The sequence below is a fragment of the Neophocaena asiaeorientalis genome, unplaced genomic scaffold (assembly GCF_003031525.2).
Source record: "Neophocaena asiaeorientalis asiaeorientalis breed wild unplaced genomic scaffold, Neophocaena_asiaeorientalis_V1.1 scaffold116, whole genome shotgun sequence".
Lineage (NCBI taxonomy): Eukaryota > Metazoa > Chordata > Mammalia > Artiodactyla > Phocoenidae > Neophocaena > Neophocaena asiaeorientalis.
The window spans coordinates 3,942,123-3,963,284 of record NW_020174561.1 but is presented as its reverse complement, the minus strand read 5'-3'; the positions used below and the strand labels follow the sequence as shown (position 1 = coordinate 3,963,284).

The following is a 21,162-nucleotide window of genomic DNA, read 5'->3' as shown; positions in this document are numbered from 1 at the left end:
ATGAAAATGTACACTAACAGTACAGTGGCAGATATCTGCCTTTATTGCAGCTTATTTCTTTGTTTAAATGAAGACTGTCATACTGACTTAAGAAAAACTTTTATAGTAGGGGCCAAATCCATTACAGTCTGATTCTGTTTATGGACTGCTGCAAAGGCAAGTGATGTAAACTATACACAACGGTAAACTGGATATCACCTTGCTTGCTAAAATTAACCTTAGAAGGATTTTGAGACTCTCACTCTAATAGTGACAGTTTCCAAGCATAGAAAAAAGCCAGTTAAGGCTTCTGTCAGCAGTCAAAGAAATAAAATGGTCAACTATATTAGCTGCGTAGAAGAAAAAGAAATAAAAAAAGAGAGTCTGCTTTGCAGACATACCATCAAAGTGTAACTGTTTCCTTCACAGCACATCTGCAAAGCCAGCATGATTTGCAAGGGTACTTACATCAAACAACTTTTCTATATACATTTCCTCATTGACCTTTTCTCGAAGAATATCCTGGTTTTGCCGAACAAACATAATATAGGTGTCTGCCAGATCCATTCCTGGTTTCTGTTGTGAGGGAAAAGCACAGGGAATAAAACAATATCACGTCTTGATTGTGAAAATGTTATTTAATCACCACCCTAGAAAATCATTCCTTATATCCTTTCAAAAGTTACAGTAGAAAAATATGCTTAAGATCAAATCAACAATGGACACCTTCAAATTCCATAATTCAAGTAAATGAAAGTTTATTATTGAGGTCTATAACTTGAGGTCATAGTTACTTATCATTATTAAGATGATTAGGAATATGTGGTTGTAAGCTAGTAGATACTCTTTTTTTTTTTTTTTAATGGCTAACTTGCTAGGTCAATATGCCAAGCAGTATAAATGAATACATTTTTCAAAAAAATTCCCACATGCAATAATCATTTCCTAATTGTAAGTTCAATTTCCTTTTCATCATTTCTGGCTGGTTTATCCATATATGTTTTTTAAAATGTTAGCTTTCCTTGGTTTGCCTTCCTCAACTACTATGGGTGTTCAAGGGATACAAAATAAATTTTCTTATTAGGAAGATATTGAACAAAAAATATTTAATGCATTACAAAGTGAAATGCAAATCAAAATTTTGTGGGTTATCCATTGCTTCTACTCATCCATATTTATCAATACTACCTCAAGGATTTATATTATTTTAGAAATGCAATAAGAATATTGATGAACTAGTCTCCCATGAAGAGCCAAAGGTGTGGATTAGATAAGTTTCCAAAGTTACTCAACGTTTGGTGTCTTCTAATATTAGACAAGATAAGGCAGTTAATAGAATTCCTCCTTCCTACAGAGTCTACAGAATCAGCACCAGGGAGGGACAGAAACCTGAATGGCTCCCAAAGAGTTTTCCTTCTAAATTTATCTCTAGTTCTTCTTTTAGTTTCACATAGCTGGACTAGATGATCTGTATACTCTATACCTGGGGTTGGTTCATAGTCTATACTGAGTAATTCATTTAACTAGAATAGGACAATAATAATGATGAAATGGTAGAACTGATGCCCGAATAAGTCAATGTCAGTCGTGCATAATTTCGTACCTACAGGATGCACCTACAAACTCCATCAATGGACTCTTTGTAAAAGTAAATAATATAAGGGAACTAGGTGAAAGAGGATATGAATCATTTAACTATTACTACTGCAGGAAAGACAAGATATACATCTGAGTGATGCTAGGACAGTAGTAATGCCTTTTCCTTAAATGAAGGACAAAGTTCTTATCACTTCTTTTTCCGGGAGGGGATTGTATTTTATGTATTGATACAATGATAAAACTGCCCATCTCTTAACCAGTGCACAGTATAGACATGGGGCATATCTCATTAATACAAATTAATTTGATTTTTTGGTAACAAAGTTATTTCTGGGCAATGAAAATCACAGAAAGTTCTTATATATTTACCTCTTATATTTAGCCTAAAGGGAAATTTATACCACATGGACGGAAGGATCCTTTCAAACATAACCTTGAGGAGGCTTCCCTGGTGGCGCGGTGGTTGAGAATCTGCCTGCCAATGCAGGGGACACCGGTTCGAGCCCTGATCTGGGAAGATCCCACATGCCGTGGAGCAACTGCGCCCGTGAGCCACAGCTACTGAGCCTGTGCGTCTGGAGCCTGTGCTCCACAACAAGAGAGGCCACGACAGTGAGAGGCCCGCGCACCGCGATGAAGAGTAGCCCCCGTTTGCCGTCACTAGAGAAAGCCCTCGCACAGCAATGAAGACCCAACACAGCCAAAAAAAAAAATAAATAAATTCATAAAACAAAAACCATAACCTTGTTATAACAAAATTCGTGACTAGCTATAATCTGAAACAACTATTTATATAAATGTCTTCACTGATCTTTCCTTCCAGAGCATCCATACGCAATGTAGGAAATATATTCCAAACTTAATGGAGACAACTTACCAAATTCATGCCTTCACTATTTTTCTACATAATTCTCATAAGCAATGTCTGAAAGTTTAAATAATTACAAGGCTACTCAAGAGAAGCCTAGGTTATTTTCTTCTTTGGGGGCAAGGGGTGTTATACGTAAGTTTTTCCAGTAAAAAGGCAGGGTAATTTGTACAAGTAACTACTATTAACGGTTGAAGACAGCTAGCCCATAAGATAAGGATTTCTCTCCGTGCCTCTCAAATTTGTCAAGACACTGAAAGTGTGAACATTCAGAAAGGATACTGCCGCAGAATGAAAATGACAGGAGAACGACTTTCTATACATGATAACAAGTCAGCTCTACATCTGAGTTTCAGTCAGGTGCCTAGAAACAAAATACTGTGATATATACATAATACCAAGGCAGCTGGGCACAGCCCAGAGGAACTGAGAGTTAAGAATCAACACATGAGAGGCGTGCCTCCTCCACCATTTTTCCCCACCGCTACCCCATTTTTATTTCTGCCTTTCAAAAGAAGAGTACGCTTAGAAGTTTAAACTAGTCAATCACTTGACCCATCAGACTCACTGGAAACTGAGTTACAGCCAGGAGAAAATGGAGAATGATGGCTTTAAACACTTGCCACAGACCCGAAGGTAATTTTTTTCCCATTTCCTTGATCACTTTTTTTTTTTTTCTTTTTTTTTTTCTTGATCACTTTTAAGATAACATTAGACATCATGAAACACTGTCCAGGAAGAATTTATCTTTTGTCATCTAAAACTAACAAATACTTTTACAGTTTAAGCCTAAGAGAAAACTCAGTGCTATTCCCTTCCGCAGACCCGAGGGATATAATACTGAAATCTGTAAGCTGAGACAGTTCTACAGCTCTCTAAGAAAATCACAACCGTGGTTGAGGGTGTGAAGTAAAGCTCATTTAAAAGTTTATTTCAACAAATTAAGTGTTGTCTTTTTCTTTTTTTCTTTTTGAAATTACATTTTCTCCCCTTTGGCAAATTAAGATCCACTTGCCTAGAAAACAAAACCTACAATTCTTACATTCCTCATTAGCATTATTTCTTCCTTTATCTTTGAGCTGTTTACGTATTCTTGCAACTGTGACATACGGGAATTTCACACCTAGTGAATATATTTTCATGTAGCTTGTGGCATGAGACTATAATCATTAAAAGAATATACACAAGTAAGGATAACTGCAACAGCTGGTGACATTTACCAATTAGAATTATAGTTCTTTAAAACACTTTATCCTTCCTTTGGTGTATGAAGGGTAATTATCTCTGATAAACTGCTGAAAAATATGTAATTTTCCTTTTAAACAGTTTCTACTTACAGTACAAATGTGTTTGGATAGAAGACATTATCACTGGTTCAGTGCTCCTTTGTGCAGACTCTGTTTTATGGCAGTAAGATCTACATATTTTGGAAGTCACTGCGTCTCATTCCATTATTACGTTATCTTATTAGGAAATAAAGTTTAATTAAAAAAGCAAAAAACTGAACACACTCAGTTAAGTTTTTGTTTGCTGGCGTGTAAATGAAAAGCATGCATGTGACTGCATCACCAGGTAGAATATTGCTACACATTCTGGTGCAAGTGGGTGTCTCCAACCTTATCAAAGGAGCAGCCTGTTAAACTTCAACAACTGTAGATCTGGATGAATTTTTATCAAGGATATTTTGTTCTGGAGAGCTACATTTAGAAATCTTCGCTATATTTGTAATTACAGTTTTCTTAATGAACGAGAAAATAACAATTAAAAACCACACAGCGAGCACATTATGTATTAAATACCACTAAGAGAGAGTAAATGTTGTTTTTCATTCTCCCATTTAAAACTTTGAGATCACACAGCGTAGAGAGTGGGATTGAGGACATGGGGTTGGGGGAAGGGTAGGCTGGGACGAAGTGAGAGAGTGGCATGGACATATATACACTACCAAATGGAAAACAGATAGCTAGTGGGAAGCAGCCACATAACATGGGGAGATCAGCTCGGTGCTTTGTGACCACCTAGACGGGTGGGATAGGGAGGGTGGGAGGTAGACACGAGAGGGAGGGGATATGGGGATATATGTATATGTATAGCTGATTCACTTTGTTATAAAGCAGAAACTAACACACCATCGTAAAGCAGTTATACTCCAATAAAGATGTTAAAAAAAAAAAAACTTTGAGATCCTCAGTTCATTAAGCACTAACTTCTCCATCTTGTTTCTTAGGGTTGTAATCTCTAAATCAAAATAAGCCTTCCTGGATTGCTTCTAATTCGATTCAGCAGAGAACAGAATTTGGCTAACGAAGTTATAGTAAAAGGATACAATATCTAAAAACATTCCCCCACGAGCATAAAGAAATCAAATATGGACAGGAATGGAGTATGGTAAGGTGAGCTCCTCTGACTTTGGCTGCATGATAGAACACACCAGCGAGGGAATGAGTTTAAGTAAGGATGCAGACTCCAGCAAATTTTTTTTGAGTGCTAATCACTGGTTAACCCAGTGAGATGAAAATGCCGTTTAAAAAAAAAAGAAAAGCAAAAAATTCCTTGTTAATTACACACTGTAAATGCTCTTACTTCCTGCTGCTACACCTAATCCCACAGGTGCAAGTCTTCACTTTCCCCATTCATGGGTGGGTGGGTGCAATGCTGCAGACATTTTTCACAGCTACAGATTTAGATACAGAAGGAGCCCGTTTAACCTTCCACAGGAGGTTAACAATACACTATGCAAACACTGTCATGGTGTCTATTTAACAAGGAGACAAATTTTTTTTTTTTTCCCCCTGCGGTACGCGGGCCTCTCACTGTTGTGGCCTCTCCCATTGCGGAGCACAGGCTCCGGACGCGCAAGCTCAGTGGGCATGGCTCATGGGCCCAGCCGCTCCGCGGCATGTGGGAATCTTCCCGAACCGGGGCACGAACCCGTGTCCCCTGCATCGACAGGCAAACTCTCAACCACTGCGCCACCAGGGAAGCCCTCCCACTAGGTTTTAGTCACTGATCCTAGTTCTATCCTCTTGATTGATACAGACTGAGGCTTCTTTAAATGGGAACTCCATGTATTAAACATGACTCTCTTGTCTCTTAGCGTTTATCCTCTCTCAAGGATAATATTCCAATTTCCCTTTTTTTCTTTATAAGCCATTATTTCTAGATCCCCTTAACTATGATGGCTGCTGTCTTCAAAAGGAGGTAAAGTAAAAATTATATGTCGTTTTTAAAAGACTACAGATGGATTTTCCCACAATAACACAGATGTGAATAAGATAGTATAGAGCAGAATGATTATTCTTTAGAATCTGGACACTAGATTTATTATAATCAGTAATAATGTATGATGACAACTAACATTTATTGATCACTAATTTCATTCCAGGAATCCTGAAAAGTGCTTAACATATTTACAACAAGCCTAGAAGTGGTATAATTCTATTTCCATTTGATAAAGTAATTGATGTCCACATGGGTATATGCCTATGTCCAAACTCATCTAATTATGGACATTAAATATGTGCAGTTTTAAATATATCAATTATACCTTAATAAAGCTGTAAAAAAAAAAAAAAAGGAAACTGATGCCCAAGGTCATACAGATACTGAGCAAAAGTGATGGAGCAAGGGTTCAAACTCAAGCAGTCTGGCTCCTGAGTTTGGGTTTGTAACTTCTCTGTTGTGCTACCTCGTGTTTGTTTTGTTTTGTTTTTTTAAGCAGCTACTTTACATTATGGTCTCAATTTTTCATACAACTTTTTAACATACATTGCTATCATCTATATCCTCCCTACCTTATAGGGAGGCAATATTTTTTTGGGGGTGGTTAGTTTTAATATTCTACTTTAAATCTACTGAAGTTTTGGGTTGGGCCTAGTGTTCACGTCTGTAAAGCTAAAGTGAATGTTTTCATGCTGGTCCTACATCTACTATAGCCATTCTCCCTTCCCCTCTCTCAGATCTGAGTTCCCTTCATCTAAGTTACTGCTGAGCAGGGGGAACAGATTCACCCCCTCGAGGTCTTGCTTTTCTTATGTCTAAGGGCTTTGCCACCATGAACATTCCAAGGTTCTATGATGGAGCCTTGAACTGTGCAACTACAACAGGAACTGCTCTCCAGAATAGGGTTGTTTAACCAAGAAAAAATCTACCAAACCATCCAAAGGTCACAGTTTATCACCCTGATTAGAAAGATATCACGGGGGTGGGGAGGGGTCGGCTACTAGCTTCTTTGCTAAGAAGCAGGAGATAATGAAATTCACTTCTGTCCAGGAACATACTGACGATTTTTCTCTTATGTACGATATTTTTTCTTTCAAAAAGAAGTGTCATGAAAGTACAGATTACAAAGATACATAAGACTATGTTCATAACATGTTATATTTAAATGACTTGATTTGAATCATTTTCTGTTATTGACTCTTTTTTAACATCTTTATTGGAGCATAATTGCTTTACAATGGTGTGTTAGTTTCTGCTGTATAACAAAGTGAATCAGCCATACATATACATATATTCCCATATCTCCCCCCTCTTGCGTCTCCCTCCCACCCTCCCTATCCCACCCCTCTAGGTGATCACAAACCACCAGCCGATCTCCCTGTGCTATGTGGCTGCTTCCTACTAGCTATCTATTTTACATTTGGTAGTATATATATGTCCATGCCACTCTCTCACTTTGTCCCAGCTTACCCTTCCCCCTCCCCATGTACTCAAGTCCATTCTCTAGTCTGTGTCTTTATTCCTGTCCTGACCCTAGGTTCTTCAGAACCATTTTTTTTGCTTTTTAGATTCCATATATATGTGTTAGCATACGGTACTTGCTTTTCTCTTTCTGACTTACTTCACTCTGTATGACAGACTCTGGGTCCATCCACCTCACTACAAATAACTCAATTTTGTTTCCTTTTATGGCTGAGTAATATTCCATTGTATATATGTGCCACATCTTCTTTATCCATTCATCTGTTAATGGACACTCAGGCTGCTTCCATGTAGTGGGATTGCTGGGTTGTATGGTAGTTCTATTTTTAGCTTTTTAAGGAACCTCCATACTGTTCTCCATAGAGACTGTATCAGTTTATATTCACACCAACAGTGCAAGAGGGTTCCCTTTTCTCCACACCCTCTCCAGCATTTATTCTTTGTAGATTTTTTGATGATGGCCATTCTTACTGGTGTGAGGTGAGACCTCATTGTGGTTGTGATTTGCATTTCTCTAATGATTACTGATGCTGAGCATCCTTTCATGTGTTTGTTGGCAATCTGTATGTCTTCTTTGGAGAAATGTCTATTTAGCTCTTCTGCCCATTTTTGGATTGGGTTGTTTGTTTTTTTGATACTGAGCTGCATGAGCTGCCTGTATATTTTGGAGGTTAATCCTTTGTCGGTTGCTTCATTTGCAAATATTTTCTCCCATTTTTTATTGACTCTTATACATCTTCAGCTGTGCTATAATTATATGGAATACCTGACAATCAAGTATGTACTAGGATCATGAATTCCTCCTTCTCTTTTGTGTTAGGAATGCCACTTGATATCATAGATAATTTTATATTTCTAACGCTTCATTTCATAAAATGTATTTTTTATTTTTTGCTTTTTCAAAATTTCAAAAATGAGATCATTTGCTAGAAGATGTTGTTCATTTCTCTGAAGAATTTTTTTTCTAGCTCTTTACCTTACTATCATCTTCTAAGTGACGTTTATGGGCTCTGTTGTTTCTTGGATGGAATAGGACAGAGATCTAGAATTCACAGAATGATAGAATATCACAGTTAGAGGGACTAATGCAGTTTATATAACTTATTCATCCATTTTATAGATAACTAAACTGAGGCCACTGAAGTGAAGTAATGCCCAGGGTCATACAGTTAATCCAAGGGCACAGAGCAGCATAAGAGGAATTAAACCTCAGGTATTAAGTCCTAGTCCATTGCCTTTTAATTTTTTTTAATTTTAGAATAATTTCAGATTTATAGAAAAATTGTGAAGATTGTATGGAGAATTCCCATTTACTCCCCACTAAGTTTCCCCTATTATTAATATCTTACATTAGTATGGTATATTTGTTACAATTAATGAACAAATAATGATACATTATGAACTAAAGTCTATACTTTATTCATATTTCTTTAGTTTTTACCTAATGTCCTTCTTACGTTCCATGATCCTGTCCAGAAGACCTCATTACATTTAATTAGTCATTATGTCTCCTTAACCTCTTCCTGTCAATTTATAAGACTTTCCTTCTTTTTGATGATCTTGACAATTTGAGTACTGGTCACATATTCTGTAGACTGTCCCTTTATTGGGATGTGTCTGTTGTTTTTCCTCTGATTAGACTGGAGTTATAGGCTTCTGGAAGGAGACCACAGAATATTTACCAAGAATAAATATTATCTATATAATTTATCACTGTTGATGTTGACCTCAGTAAACTGGCTGAGGTAATACTGTCAGGTTTCTCCCTGATAAATCCATTCTCCTCACCCTCCTTTTCATACTGTGCTCTTTGGAAGGGAGTTGCTATGTACAGCCTTAAGGAGTACAGAGTTATACTGTCTCCTTGGAAGTAAAGTATCTACAGTATTTATTTGGAATTCTTCTGCTTGGGAGATTTATCTTTTCCATTTCTTTTTTTTCTGGCAGCGCCGCATGTAGGATCTTAGTTCCCTGACTAGGGATCGAAACTGCGCCACCTGCATTGGAAGCACCGAGTCCTAACCACTGGACCACCAGGGAAGTCCTTCCCCCATTTATTTATTTATTTATTTAATTTTTGGCTGTGTTGGGTCTTTGTTTCTGTGCGAGGGCTTTCTCTAGTTGCGGCGAGCAGGGGCCACTCTTCATCGCGGTGCGCGGGCCTCTCACTGTCGCGGCCTCTCTTGTGGCGGAGCACAGAATCCAGATGCGCAGGCTCAGCAGTTGTGGCTCATGGGCCCAGCTCATGGGATCTTCCCAGACCCGGGCTCGAACCCATGTCCCCTGCATTGGCAGGCAGATTCTCAACCACTGCGCCACCAGGGAAGGCCCCCCCCCCATTTATTTATTCAGTCAATCATTTACTTACGTCAGTATGGACTAACAGATATATATTTTATACTTTGTGTTATAAGCTAACACTACCTAATTTATCTGGTTGCTGAACTTACTCTAGCTCAGGCCATTGGGAGCTCTCTCAGGGGTCTCCTGGGTCCCTTTAACATATCTCCTATCATTGTGGGTTTTTCTTTCTAGACACTTCCTTACTTTCTCTCACACATATATAAGATGCTCCAGGCTCATCTTGTGTTTCCTGCCCCAGTCCTAGTGTCAGCCATTTCTTCAAGGAATCCTGGTAATCCTGGTTCATTTTATTGGAGATTAGAGACCACGATCTGGGCACTGGGTGTGCTTGTAGCTACTGGGATATCACTGCTTCTAGGCTCTCTCAGCTAACAAACCGAGTAAATATATGTGTATATACTAACCTGTGCATATACGTATATCTAAAAATATTTCTATATGCAACCAGCTCTATCTATATTAAGCTAAAGACAAGTTCACATTGATGGCTCCAACTCCAATCCATTACCACAGGGATAATTCTAGCCTCTTCCTCTTGTTTGTCTTCAACATCTCACTCCATGGGAAACTTGGCTCCCACCAGCCACCACCCTTTACTTAATTGTTCAATTCCATTATACACGTAGAGTGGTTTCTGAATTGTTAACCTGGGAGGAAACACTTTCTCAACAAGAGTACAATGTTTATATACAGTTCCTTTTTCCTTTATTTTTACATATGCCACCCATTTCAAAAGTGACTCAGATCAGCACTTTTTTCCTTCAACTTTTTTTAGTGAGGTTATTCCATACATTTGCAGTAGGGTTTAGATTATTTTATCACAGTCTCCATCCTAGGATCCCATGACATCCTAATTGGTTTAAAAAATTTTTTCATATATTCAGGTTCAATTTTTGTGCTATAAAGTTAGGACTTGACAGAAGCATAGTGTTTTATATCTATCATTACAGTATTACATGGAATAGTCTCACTGCTCCAAAAAGTTCCCTTGGCTTCACCTATTCAAGTCTCCCTGACCTTGAACTTATGGTAACCATTAACCTGTTTGTAATCTTTATACAGTTTATTTATAGTTTTTTAGATGTAGTTTTCCCTTTTAGAATGTGATATAAATGATATACAGTACGTAGCCTTCTCAGACTGGCTTCTTTCACTTAGCAATATGCCTTTAAGATTCATCTATGTCTTCGTGTCGCCTGATAGCTAATTTTTCTTCTTCTTCTTCCTCTTTTTTTTTTTTTTGCTGACTAGTACTCCAATTTTATGGATATACCACTGCTTGTTTATCCATTCACTGACTGAAAGACATTTTGGTTGCTTCCAATTCTTGAATATGAATAAAATTGCTATGAACACTTGTGTGCAGGTTCTGGTTGTGGACATATGTTTTCAAATCAGTTGGATAAATACCTAGGAGTGCAATCAGTGGTTTGCTAAAGACTATATTTAGCTTTGTAAGAAACTGCGAAATGGTCTTCCAAAATGGCTGTACCATTTTGTATTTCCACCAGCAATGAATGAGAGTCCCTACTGCTCTGCATCCTTGTCAACATTTTGCTACTGTCAGTTTTTAAATTTTAGCCATGCTAATAGGTAATAGTATCTTATTGCTTTAATTTTCATTTCTCTAATGACAAATGATGTTGAGCATCTTTTCATTTGCCTATTTGATACCTATATGTCTTCACTGCAATGTCTGTTCTTATCTTTTGACCATCTTTTAATTGGGCTGTTTGTTTCCTTATTGTTGAGTATTAAGAGTTCTTTGTACATTTTAGATACAAGTCCTTGATCAAATGTATGTCTGTGGCTTGTCCTTTCATTCCCTTAACAGTGCAGAGCAGTCAATTATTAAGTCCAACTTACAATGTTTTTCTTTCATGGATGCTTTTGGTGTTGTATCTAAAACCTTATCACCAAACTTAAGGCCACAAATATTTTCTCTATGTTTTCTTCTAGAAGAGTTTTATATTGTAGTTTGCATTTTACAGGTAGGTTTTTGATCAGTTTTGAGTTAATTTCTGTGAAAGGTGAGCCAGTGTTGTTGTTTTTTTTCTCATAAGGTTCTCCTTAAAAGACTGCTTCAGAAAGGTATCTTGCTGGAGTTTTAGCATAAACAAACAAATAAACAAACAAACAAAAACAGTAACAGCCAACAGCACCTCATAGCTTTTGAAGTTAATGCTTACAGACATCAATAATAGAGGTGTAATGTCTGGATCTAAGGGAGAAACTCTTCCTATAGCAATCTGCCATGGCCAGACCGTATCTATGGTTTAGTATGCTTTGCTCTGGGTGGCAACTTGATTTAATAGTGAAATTGGTAAGCTGGAATTCATCTAGAGAGCAATTGGTATGATAAAGAGTCTGAGTACAACTGTTACAGCTGTTTTCATGATATGTCTATTTCCCTATCTCTTTTATTCCTAGACACTGAACAGCTTGTGGGCAGGACATATATATATTTTCATCATACATGTCCAGAGTCTAGCACTTAGTACGTGTTAAATAAGTATTTAATTAGTGAATTCGGTGAAGAAGTTAAGGATGTTTAATACAGAAAATAAGAATTCCTCAGACAATATATCCCTTTGAATAGCCACCATATCTCTTGGGAAGAGGATGTATGATAATTATCAACAAATATTTGAAGGGCTATCATGCAGAAAAGGGATTAGAACCAAGACAGAATTCACAGAGGTACAGAATTTCAACTCATTATACATAAGAGGAGGCTGTCTTATGGTGAGCCTGCAATCACTGAAAAAATTAAAAGAGCTTGACTGAATCTTTGTGAGGGCTATCAGGAGAGGGGGCTTCTGCATTGAGAAGGAGAGTGAATGAACCACTTTCTGTGTCTTTCAATGCTGAAGCTCTATGGGCTCTAACAGATCTAGTACACAGTCAAATAAAGAATTTCAAAAGCTCTAAGAACAGAAATAATTATGGTGTCCTATTCAAAATTAAAAACAAAAATTTGTGATTCAAAATTTGTAATTCAAAATTAAAAACAAAAATCTATATTATAAAGTATTTGCTAGGAATTCCAATAAAATTCATGTGTTCCCATGATTACTTGTCTTTTTTTTTCATACAGCGAGTATAAACCATTCCCCCTTAATTCTCCCTTTCTCTCTTTCATGCTGTTCCTTTGCAGGACCATACAAATGTGATTATTTCTGCTTATTGCCCAGTACTGACTTTCTGATTCCAGGTACAAGACAAGGAGTATGCCAAGACTTCTTTTGGAATCATCTGTAAAACTAAAAACAAACAAACAAAAAACTACTCTGAAGAAACCCCAGGCAAAGGCAGGAAAGTCCATGGCCTTTTCATTTAAAATGTTCATTTATAATAACTATAGCAGCAATAAACCTGGAGACTGTCTAGTCCATAGTATAAAATGCAGTTATGCATTTCAAAAATAAGAGCCACCTACAACTGATATACAACGCTTGCCAGCTCTCAAACCACTAACATTCATAATGATGATCTAGAGATGGTGATGCTATTCAAGTACAGCCTTAATCAAAGACGAGATGACTTATATTCCACTTAGTTTTAAATTTTAAGTTTCTTCCCATTGTGCTCTAATTCTTTGAAAATTGATACACGTGCCAAAACACATGATTAAACAGAACATCTTAGGCCTTGATCATATATACGTGATAACAGAATTTAAGGCAAAAGCTAATTTGTTAATGACTATCAACTTACAAATGCTGTACTAACTTGTTGATTATATTTATCACATAATTTTTTTTCATTGTAGCTAAGTAAGTTTCATACTTTCCTCTCATGGTATCTTAACTGTTGAACAAATTTACAGGTCACGCATTATTTCCCAAGAATTCTGTGAAAAACCAAATGTTGAACTAAGTGAATATTGATTTATTTATAACACTTCTGTATTCAGAAAACTAGTTCTTTGATTCAACAGGTCTTGATTGTTACTTTAACCCCTATAAGAAACCTGTTAGAGCTTTCATGGAAAGGGAAGGAGAGTGAACCTTTTCCTATAAGTAATGTGAGTCATTTTCTCCCCCATCCTAGAGCTGCCACTGAGCTGATATGTTCTCATGATGAACTGACCTCCCCAAGTTACAACGGAAAAGGTACGCTGAAATAACCTTGCCAGGCCTTGTTATGAGGGTTAGTGCTTGCTTAAGAAAAATAAAGTGCTCCCTGAGGCAATGATGCTAGATTAAAGATTTGAAATAAACCCGCGGTGAACCATAATTATTTTTTTAAAGACTTATTTATAATTTTAAAAAGCAGATAAAAAAATACTTACTGGAACATCAACATATTTTGCGGCTGCTTTCACCTTAAGTGGAAAAGAGATAATTATGAGAATTATTTTCTTAACTGTTTGATAAGTACTGTGACAGCAGTCAAAAGACAGCAGAGGAGAACTCATTCAAAATACTCACAGTGAATGACAGAATGGATGAAAAGAAAGTGCCTTCATCATATCTCGACAGCTTAGACAACACCCCTTCCAACACTGAAACAAACTAGAGTACAGTTTATAGTGAGTATTTAGGATAGTACTATGCATACAAACAAATAACAGGGCAAACAACTCTTGGACCAACTTCTCCCGTGGCACAAACATCTGAAATGTATAAACTGACACAATGACAAAATCTCATTTTGAAGATGAACTCTAAGGTCCTTTTACATTGCTGGAAAAAATACGCACATTTTTTAAGATAAAAGAACAATGTGTAATAGGAGTCTGGTTACTACGTGTGAGATGACTTAAACCATTAGTAAAAAATTTTAAATCCCTGTGACTCTTCCTTAATATAATTTTCAACTCCAATACAGATGTTTGTAAGTCCTCATCACAAGAAAAACTGTTGTAACTATGTATGGGGATGGACTTATTTTGGTGATCATTTTGCAATTTATACAGATATCAAATCACTATGCTGTATACCTGCAACTAACATAATGTTGTATGTCAATGACACCTCAATAAAAAAAAATAGAGAGATGTTTCGAGGCAACGATGGTCAAGCTTCATCAAATTCCTTTCTATCATATAGCACTCGACCATTCCCCAACTTTTTCTATCTACAGAAGAGGTTGAATGACAAAGAACAGATAATGAAAAGGTGTTAACATTTGGGGCCCTTGTAACATTGAGATGAAGTATGATACATCAGCTAACGAGTATTCACCAAGCAGTTCCAATTGGGACATGTAAGGATCATCCCTGCTTTCAGAAGCTTACAAAGTAGTTGGGGAGCTCAGATACACGCACTGCAGAGTACAATGAAAAGAGCACCAGACTGAGAATATAAATCCTGATTCTGTCATTGACTGACTGCTATGTGGGCTCCAGCCAACCAGTGCACCGGATCCCCCATCAGTCAAAGGTGTGTTTGTGTTGGTGGGACGGGTATGGAATTAAAATTGTCTTAAGAGTTTTACATTTCTAAAATTTTATACTTCTATGAAATGAGACTTAAGACATATATACTGTAATGTAATTAAAAATGTGGAGAATTTTATTCCATTGAGCAGAAACATTGAGTTCTGGCATGAAGATAAATAAAAGATATTAATAAGGATCTACTGCCCTACATCTTTCCTCTTTATAAGCAAAATAATATGCACTATTGACAAATTATACCTTCCCAAAGGGAAAATACCGACAAGGTTTTTTAAATACAAAAAGGGAAATTAATGAAGGCTGGTTTTTGTTCACACAGCAGCTTCTTCAACAAGGGGATAATAGTTCTAGGGACACACCTTATTGGTCTCTGGTGAGCAGAGAACTCGCTGAGAGTGCACAGGAGATAATCTTTTCTCTATGGCTGGTCAATTACTGCAAAATAGTTTATGCAAAAGAAACAAAAACTTCCCTGCAGGTTTCTCCATCACATCATTTGAGACATGATGTAAGAACACAGAAACAAATTCATGTGAACTGCTGACTAAAATTTTATTTTTATTAAAGAATGAGAACTATGTATGGTTGGTTAGTTATCCTTGGGGATACAAATAGCAAAATACATAAAATTACAAATTGCTCACAACTAAACGTCAGTTTAGCACTTTCCTCCTGCCCATTAAGATTTCTTACCAATCACAGCTGGCTACCTCAACTTGCTGTGGTTGGCAAAGACCCGGAAGACCTATACTCCAGGCCTATGACCAGGGGAAGGGAATGCCAAACTTAATGGCCCTCTGCGGAAAATGCCTCATCTCTTGTAACTCAAATCTTGAAAGCCAGTGTGTGATGGGTGATATCATTTGCCACGAGGAGAGAGACAATTGCGATGGTTACCAGACAACGTGAACCACTGAAGGCTCTAGCATAGCATCTGGTTCTTGGTGCCTTCAAGTGAGTATTTGTTTACACAGGTGAGTGATGCTGAGGGACTAGGCAAAGTAGAGGCAGATCCTGTGGATGGATTTAGAAGATCTTAGCTCGAGTTGAAGCTCTGCCACTCTCTGGAGGTGAGACAACAGTCTGGACATTCAGCTTCTCTAGCCTCAGTGTACTCACCAGTAAAACGGGGAAAATGTCGCTGCTTTGCTCACAGTAAGGATGGTGTGAAAATCAGCAGAGATGATCTAGGTGAAGGGACTGTGAAAATGGCAACACACTAAGAGATGTAAAGAATGAATATTATTGGTATGATGAGTTAAATCACTAACCATTATATGTCTAAAAACCTACACATGTTAAGTCACAAGTTAACGGAGGTAGCCTTGGGATTGTTTAGTGATAAGGAGAAATAATGCATTTGGTTACCAGAGAATGCGTCTAATTCAGTGACGTGATATCTATGGAGGCAGGATAGAGTTGATGCTGTAAGTCAGAAGACCCATGTCGGAATCCCATCTGTTTCAAGGTCATGTGGCTGACAGTAGAGGAGGGAGGCTTTGGACACAGGTGGTCTGGCTCCAAAGCCCGTGTTCTTTGCCATCACACTACAGAGTTGTAAGCATTAAATGACATGACATAACTAATGTGCCTAGCATATAATAAGTGCTCAATAAATGCTATTTTCTTCTTCTTATTGAGCACCTAATATGGGAAATACAAAAAAAAAAAAATGAGTCTTAGACCCTTCCCTCCAGGAATGCACAAACTAGTAGGACAGACAGACGTGTACACAGTTGGTCATGACACAAGGCAGGAAGTGATGAGGGACAAACAGTGTAACTGAAACTGACTTTCACTGGAGGATACTGGGTAAGCTTCGTTTGCATGGTGGCACAGGGGCTGAGCAGCAGGGTAGCAGAAATCGAGTGGCTAAAGCAACACTTGGGGAAGCCCATTAGCAGATGACCTTAGGGCAGAAGTTGCCCCACTGTGGCATCTGACAACCTGTCTGGCTCGTCTTCTCTTTCGAGTGTGAAGGAGCACCAGGTTATATCCCACGAAGTCTAGTGTGTGCACCTGCTGCATGCATGTCACAGCATTCTTGGGCTCCATTTTTTTTTTTTTTTGCGGTACGCGGGCCTCTCACTGTCGTGGCCTCTCCCGTTGCGGAGCACAGGCTCTGGATGCGCAGGCTCAGTGGCCATGGCTCACGGGCCCAGCCGCTCCGCGGCATGTGGGATCTTCCCGGACTGGGGCACGAACCCGTGTCCCCTGCATCGGCAGGCGGACTCTCAACCACTGCGCCACCAGGGAAGCCCCTTGGCCTCCATTTTAACAATAGTGTAGAGCCTCTCCCTGGGATCCTCCCTACCCCAAATGGTCCCTGGGGAGGCCCAATACGGCAGGGACTCTAAGTGCTTACATGGCAGTGAACAGCGACTGCACCTCTGGGACCAACCACGTGAGCCATACAGTTCCAACAGGAAGGTTTTCTTTGTAAGATTTCTGTCAAGGCACACGTGGTGGAAGAGCTACCTTAAAACCCAAAATCTATGAACAAGATTGACTAATAATGATGTAGTTTCCATCTGGCTTTTAATTGTAGAAGGCAGCAAGATTCCACAGAAATCCAGCTAAATGCTGGGTTTATGTGTCTTTAACTGCTTCCTGTGAACTTTCTCTGTACAGCTCAGGGAGGATATAAATACTTACAGGTTTGCCTTGCGCTCCCTGTTTTCCTGAGGGTGTCAGGTTGGAACGAAACCCTGTAATCTCTGTTTCCCTGCTTTTTATTGCGGATGTCATTTACTGGGTTTGTTTGAATAATATTTAGCGCCCAAAGTCTGTCTGGGTCATTACCAACTTTGCCTCATTATGTACACTCTCAGGGAAATTAAAGATGAAGGTATGTTGAAAGGACTGGTAGAATGAAACATGAAGTATGCCACAAGGCATGTCGGTTTAAATTTCCTGCTGGATTTTAACAGGGTATAGGATTCATTTTCCTACATGTATGGAAAGTAGAAGGACAAATTCTGAGAAGTGATAGGAACGATTCAGCTGTAGATTGGTGGGTTCAAAACACGCAGTTCTTACTTTTTTCAACTGAAATTTCAGGAAGTAAACAAGGAATACTTGCATCATTTACACTGCAAGTTATTAAATCTTCCACAGAAAAAAGATGCATCCATAAACAAGACTAATCATGAAAAACTAGGTGTATTTTGGAGCGGGGGAGGATAAATAGGGCTGGAGATATCAGATGTTTTATTTTTGTTTGGTACAATCAGGACTGACTAGTACTGTTAAAAATCCACCTGGAACCAGAATGTCATGGATTGGAAGAAAGGTTTCTTTCCCTGAACTGGAATGTTAATGTTATGATACAATGGAAAATAATCCTCCCGTCTCCCACTGTGTATCCACGTCCTCTTTGAACCTTTGTTCCAAATGACTCCGAAAAGGTCCTTCCAGATGATCCAGATCGGTATTGAGGATGGACAGGATCTGACAGCACGTATTTATACGACATGCCTTGTTCTGCACAGTATCTCAGACAACTTCCAAAACAGCACGCCTAGCCCGGATGTTGGTGAAGTCTCCACATTCCTCTCATTGTTCCTTTCTCCCTTGTCTCCCAAATAGACTGAACTATGTTAGTTTGTATTTCTTTTCTTCTAATTACTCCTAACAGTGCATGTTATTCCTTTCAAGCACATTCTTGGGTTTCAACAGTTGTCTTCTGAATACATTGTCTTGATCCAAACAAGTAAATTTAACCAAGTTAACTTAATCAGACTGAATTGGTGGTGGTGGAGGAGATACTTTAATTGCATCATCTAGACAGTCAGGTCAGATTTGTCCTCTGTCCCTCTTAAGAGAAATTCAGGGGAAAATATTCTAGGTTATTAAAAAGCAGAGGTGGGGCTTCCCTGGTGGCACAGTGGTTGAGAGTCCACCTGCCGATGCAGGGGACGCGGGTTTGTGCCCCGGTCCGGGAGGATCCCACATGCCGCGGAGCAGCTGGGCCCGTGAGCCATGGCCGCTGAGCCTGCGCGTCCGGAGCCTGTGCTCCGCAATGGGAGAGGCCACAACAGTGAGAGGCCCGTGTACCGCAAAAAAAAAAGGTGGTGTGGTATGTATAGGTATTTACACCTACATACCTATATATCTATATATGTACTTAGTGAAAAAGTATATACTCTTTCCTAAATCCCTTTTTGCAATAGTTGAGAATTCAGGAAGTTGAATATACTGCTATGGTCTTTTAATTCATACCCAGAATTTACTGAGCCCCTGTTGCTGGAGTGCATTGTGAGAGTAATCACTTTCTCACTCTTTGCTCTGTTGACCATTTCCTCCAAGCAGTTCTTTCCCACAGCCTTCCCAGTTTTTCTTTAGCATCCTGATGTTACACACAATGAATTCCACTCTCACCTACCTGACTCACAGCTGTCCCACATGATTGCCTGCCCAAGCTGGTCCCACAGTGTGTATGCCTGCATGTAACAAATATCGAAGGAAATATCCACAGAGCCTGGACATATAAAGGGGACATGAGAAGACTGCAGTGAAGCTCCCATTCTTTTCCTCTCTGATCTTGCTGAGTTCTGTGTGCTGTTGTGCAAAGATGACAGGCTTAGGGCTACAGGGTCAAGTCCTGGCTCCTCCGCCAGCCACTGTAAAACCGTGGGCCTTTGTTTCCTCATCTGTGAACAAGGAGACTGGACTCTGGGTGGATCAGGCCTGCCTTGGGAGATGGGGCTACACAAATAAGCTCTGGCCTGCTTCCCCTCCTCAATCAGAATAGCTTTGCTTCCACCAGTGTTGTATCTGGGGTGCCACCTAAGATATATCTGAAGACATTAAATATATCTCATAAACATCATAAAAGTATATAGAAATGTCTTATAAACATTACAGAAGTGTTTGAAAAGTCTCTGTTAGACAATCTCAGGGTTCTCTTCCAACTCTAGCATCGTGTGTGCTATGGGACTTCAGAGCCTGCAGAGAAAAGATGCACGTCCCTGGGAGCCTCCATACACAAACATATAGAAAGATCTTTGCTTTATTTATTTATTTTTTGATGTGGACCATTTTTAAAGTCTTTATTGAATTTGTTACAATATTGCTTCTGTTTCATATTTTGGGTTTTTGGCCACAAGGCATGTGGGATCTTAGTTCCCTGACCAGGGATCGAACCCACACATCCTGCACTGGAAGGCGAAGTCTTAACCACTGGACCTCCATGGAAGTCCCCAGAATTTTTGCTTTAGACTGAGAAAAGGCTGTAGGTTTTCTTCTCATCCAGTATGCCGGCTTTTTTTTTAATGCGGAAACTGAGTCATGCAAGGAGACCCAGCTGGTAACATGAAGAAACAGGAATGGAGTCCAGTTCTCCTGAGCCTCCCACAGTTTATCTGACTGAATTAATTCTAATATAAGGCAGCAATAAATATAGCATTTCTTGTATCCTTTCCTTGGCAAGAGTTAATGTTCCTGCCTTCTTTTTTTTTTTTCTTGGTAAAAATTATCTATGTCCTTTTCTGGATAGAAGCTTCTTTTTTGTTTTTGTTTTTGCCTTCTTTAAAATGGTTTTTATTTCTTCCATTTCATTTCTCCATGTCTTCCACAGGAGTTCCACTTATAACATATATACCTGAGAACAGCAGCCACTGATAGAATCATGTTCAATGGCTGAAATCTTATAATCCCATTGGTATTTTCATCCCATATCCTTCCTGTGAACTCCAGCCCCAAATACCTAAATATCTGAATGTCCCCTTGCTATCTCCTCCTTCAGATATCTCAGAGGCAGCTCAATTCCCCCATGTCCAATAATGACATGGGTTGTTCCCTCCAAATCTGTCCCTCTTCCAGGGCACGCTGCATCACCGAATGGCACAACATCCATCTCCTGCTGCAGGCTATAAACCTAGAGGTAATTGTCAACGTTTTCCCTTCTCTCCCCATTACTAACCCCTTGTCTTAGTCTTCTCAGGCTGGTATAACACAATGCCGTAGACTGGGTGGCTTATAAACCACAGTAACTTCTCATACTCTGGAGGCTGAGAAGGCCATAGTCAAGGCGCTGGCAGATTTCATGTCTGGTGAGGACCCAATTGCTGGTTCATAGATGATACCTTCTGGCTGTGTTTTCACATGGCAGAAGGGACTAGGGAGCTCTGTGGGGTGTTATTTATAACAAAGTGAATCAGCTATACGTATACATATATCCTCATATCTCTTCCCTCTTGTGTCTCCCTCCCTCCCACCCTCCCTCCCTCCCTATCCCACCCCT

At 39.0% G+C, this 21,162-nt stretch overlaps 1 protein-coding gene across 9 annotated transcripts in view; it reads right to left on the bottom strand.

Moving 5' to 3' along the window:
• CADPS2 (calcium dependent secretion activator 2) overlaps nucleotides 1-21,162 on the bottom strand; it is a 490,835-nt gene that overhangs the window by 25,395 nt on the left and 444,278 nt on the right. For all 9 annotated transcript variants that reach the window (XM_024757764.1, XM_024757759.1, XM_024757761.1 and 6 more), the window contains 3 exons: nucleotides 13,948-14,031; nucleotides 13,809-13,841; nucleotides 448-555 (listed from right to left, as the gene is read on the bottom strand). In XM_024757764.1, coding sequence (XP_024613532.1) covers nucleotides 448-555; nucleotides 13,809-13,841; nucleotides 13,948-14,031 — 225 coding nt within the window. The remainder of the gene's footprint in view (nucleotides 1-447; nucleotides 556-13,808; nucleotides 13,842-13,947; nucleotides 14,032-21,162) is intronic.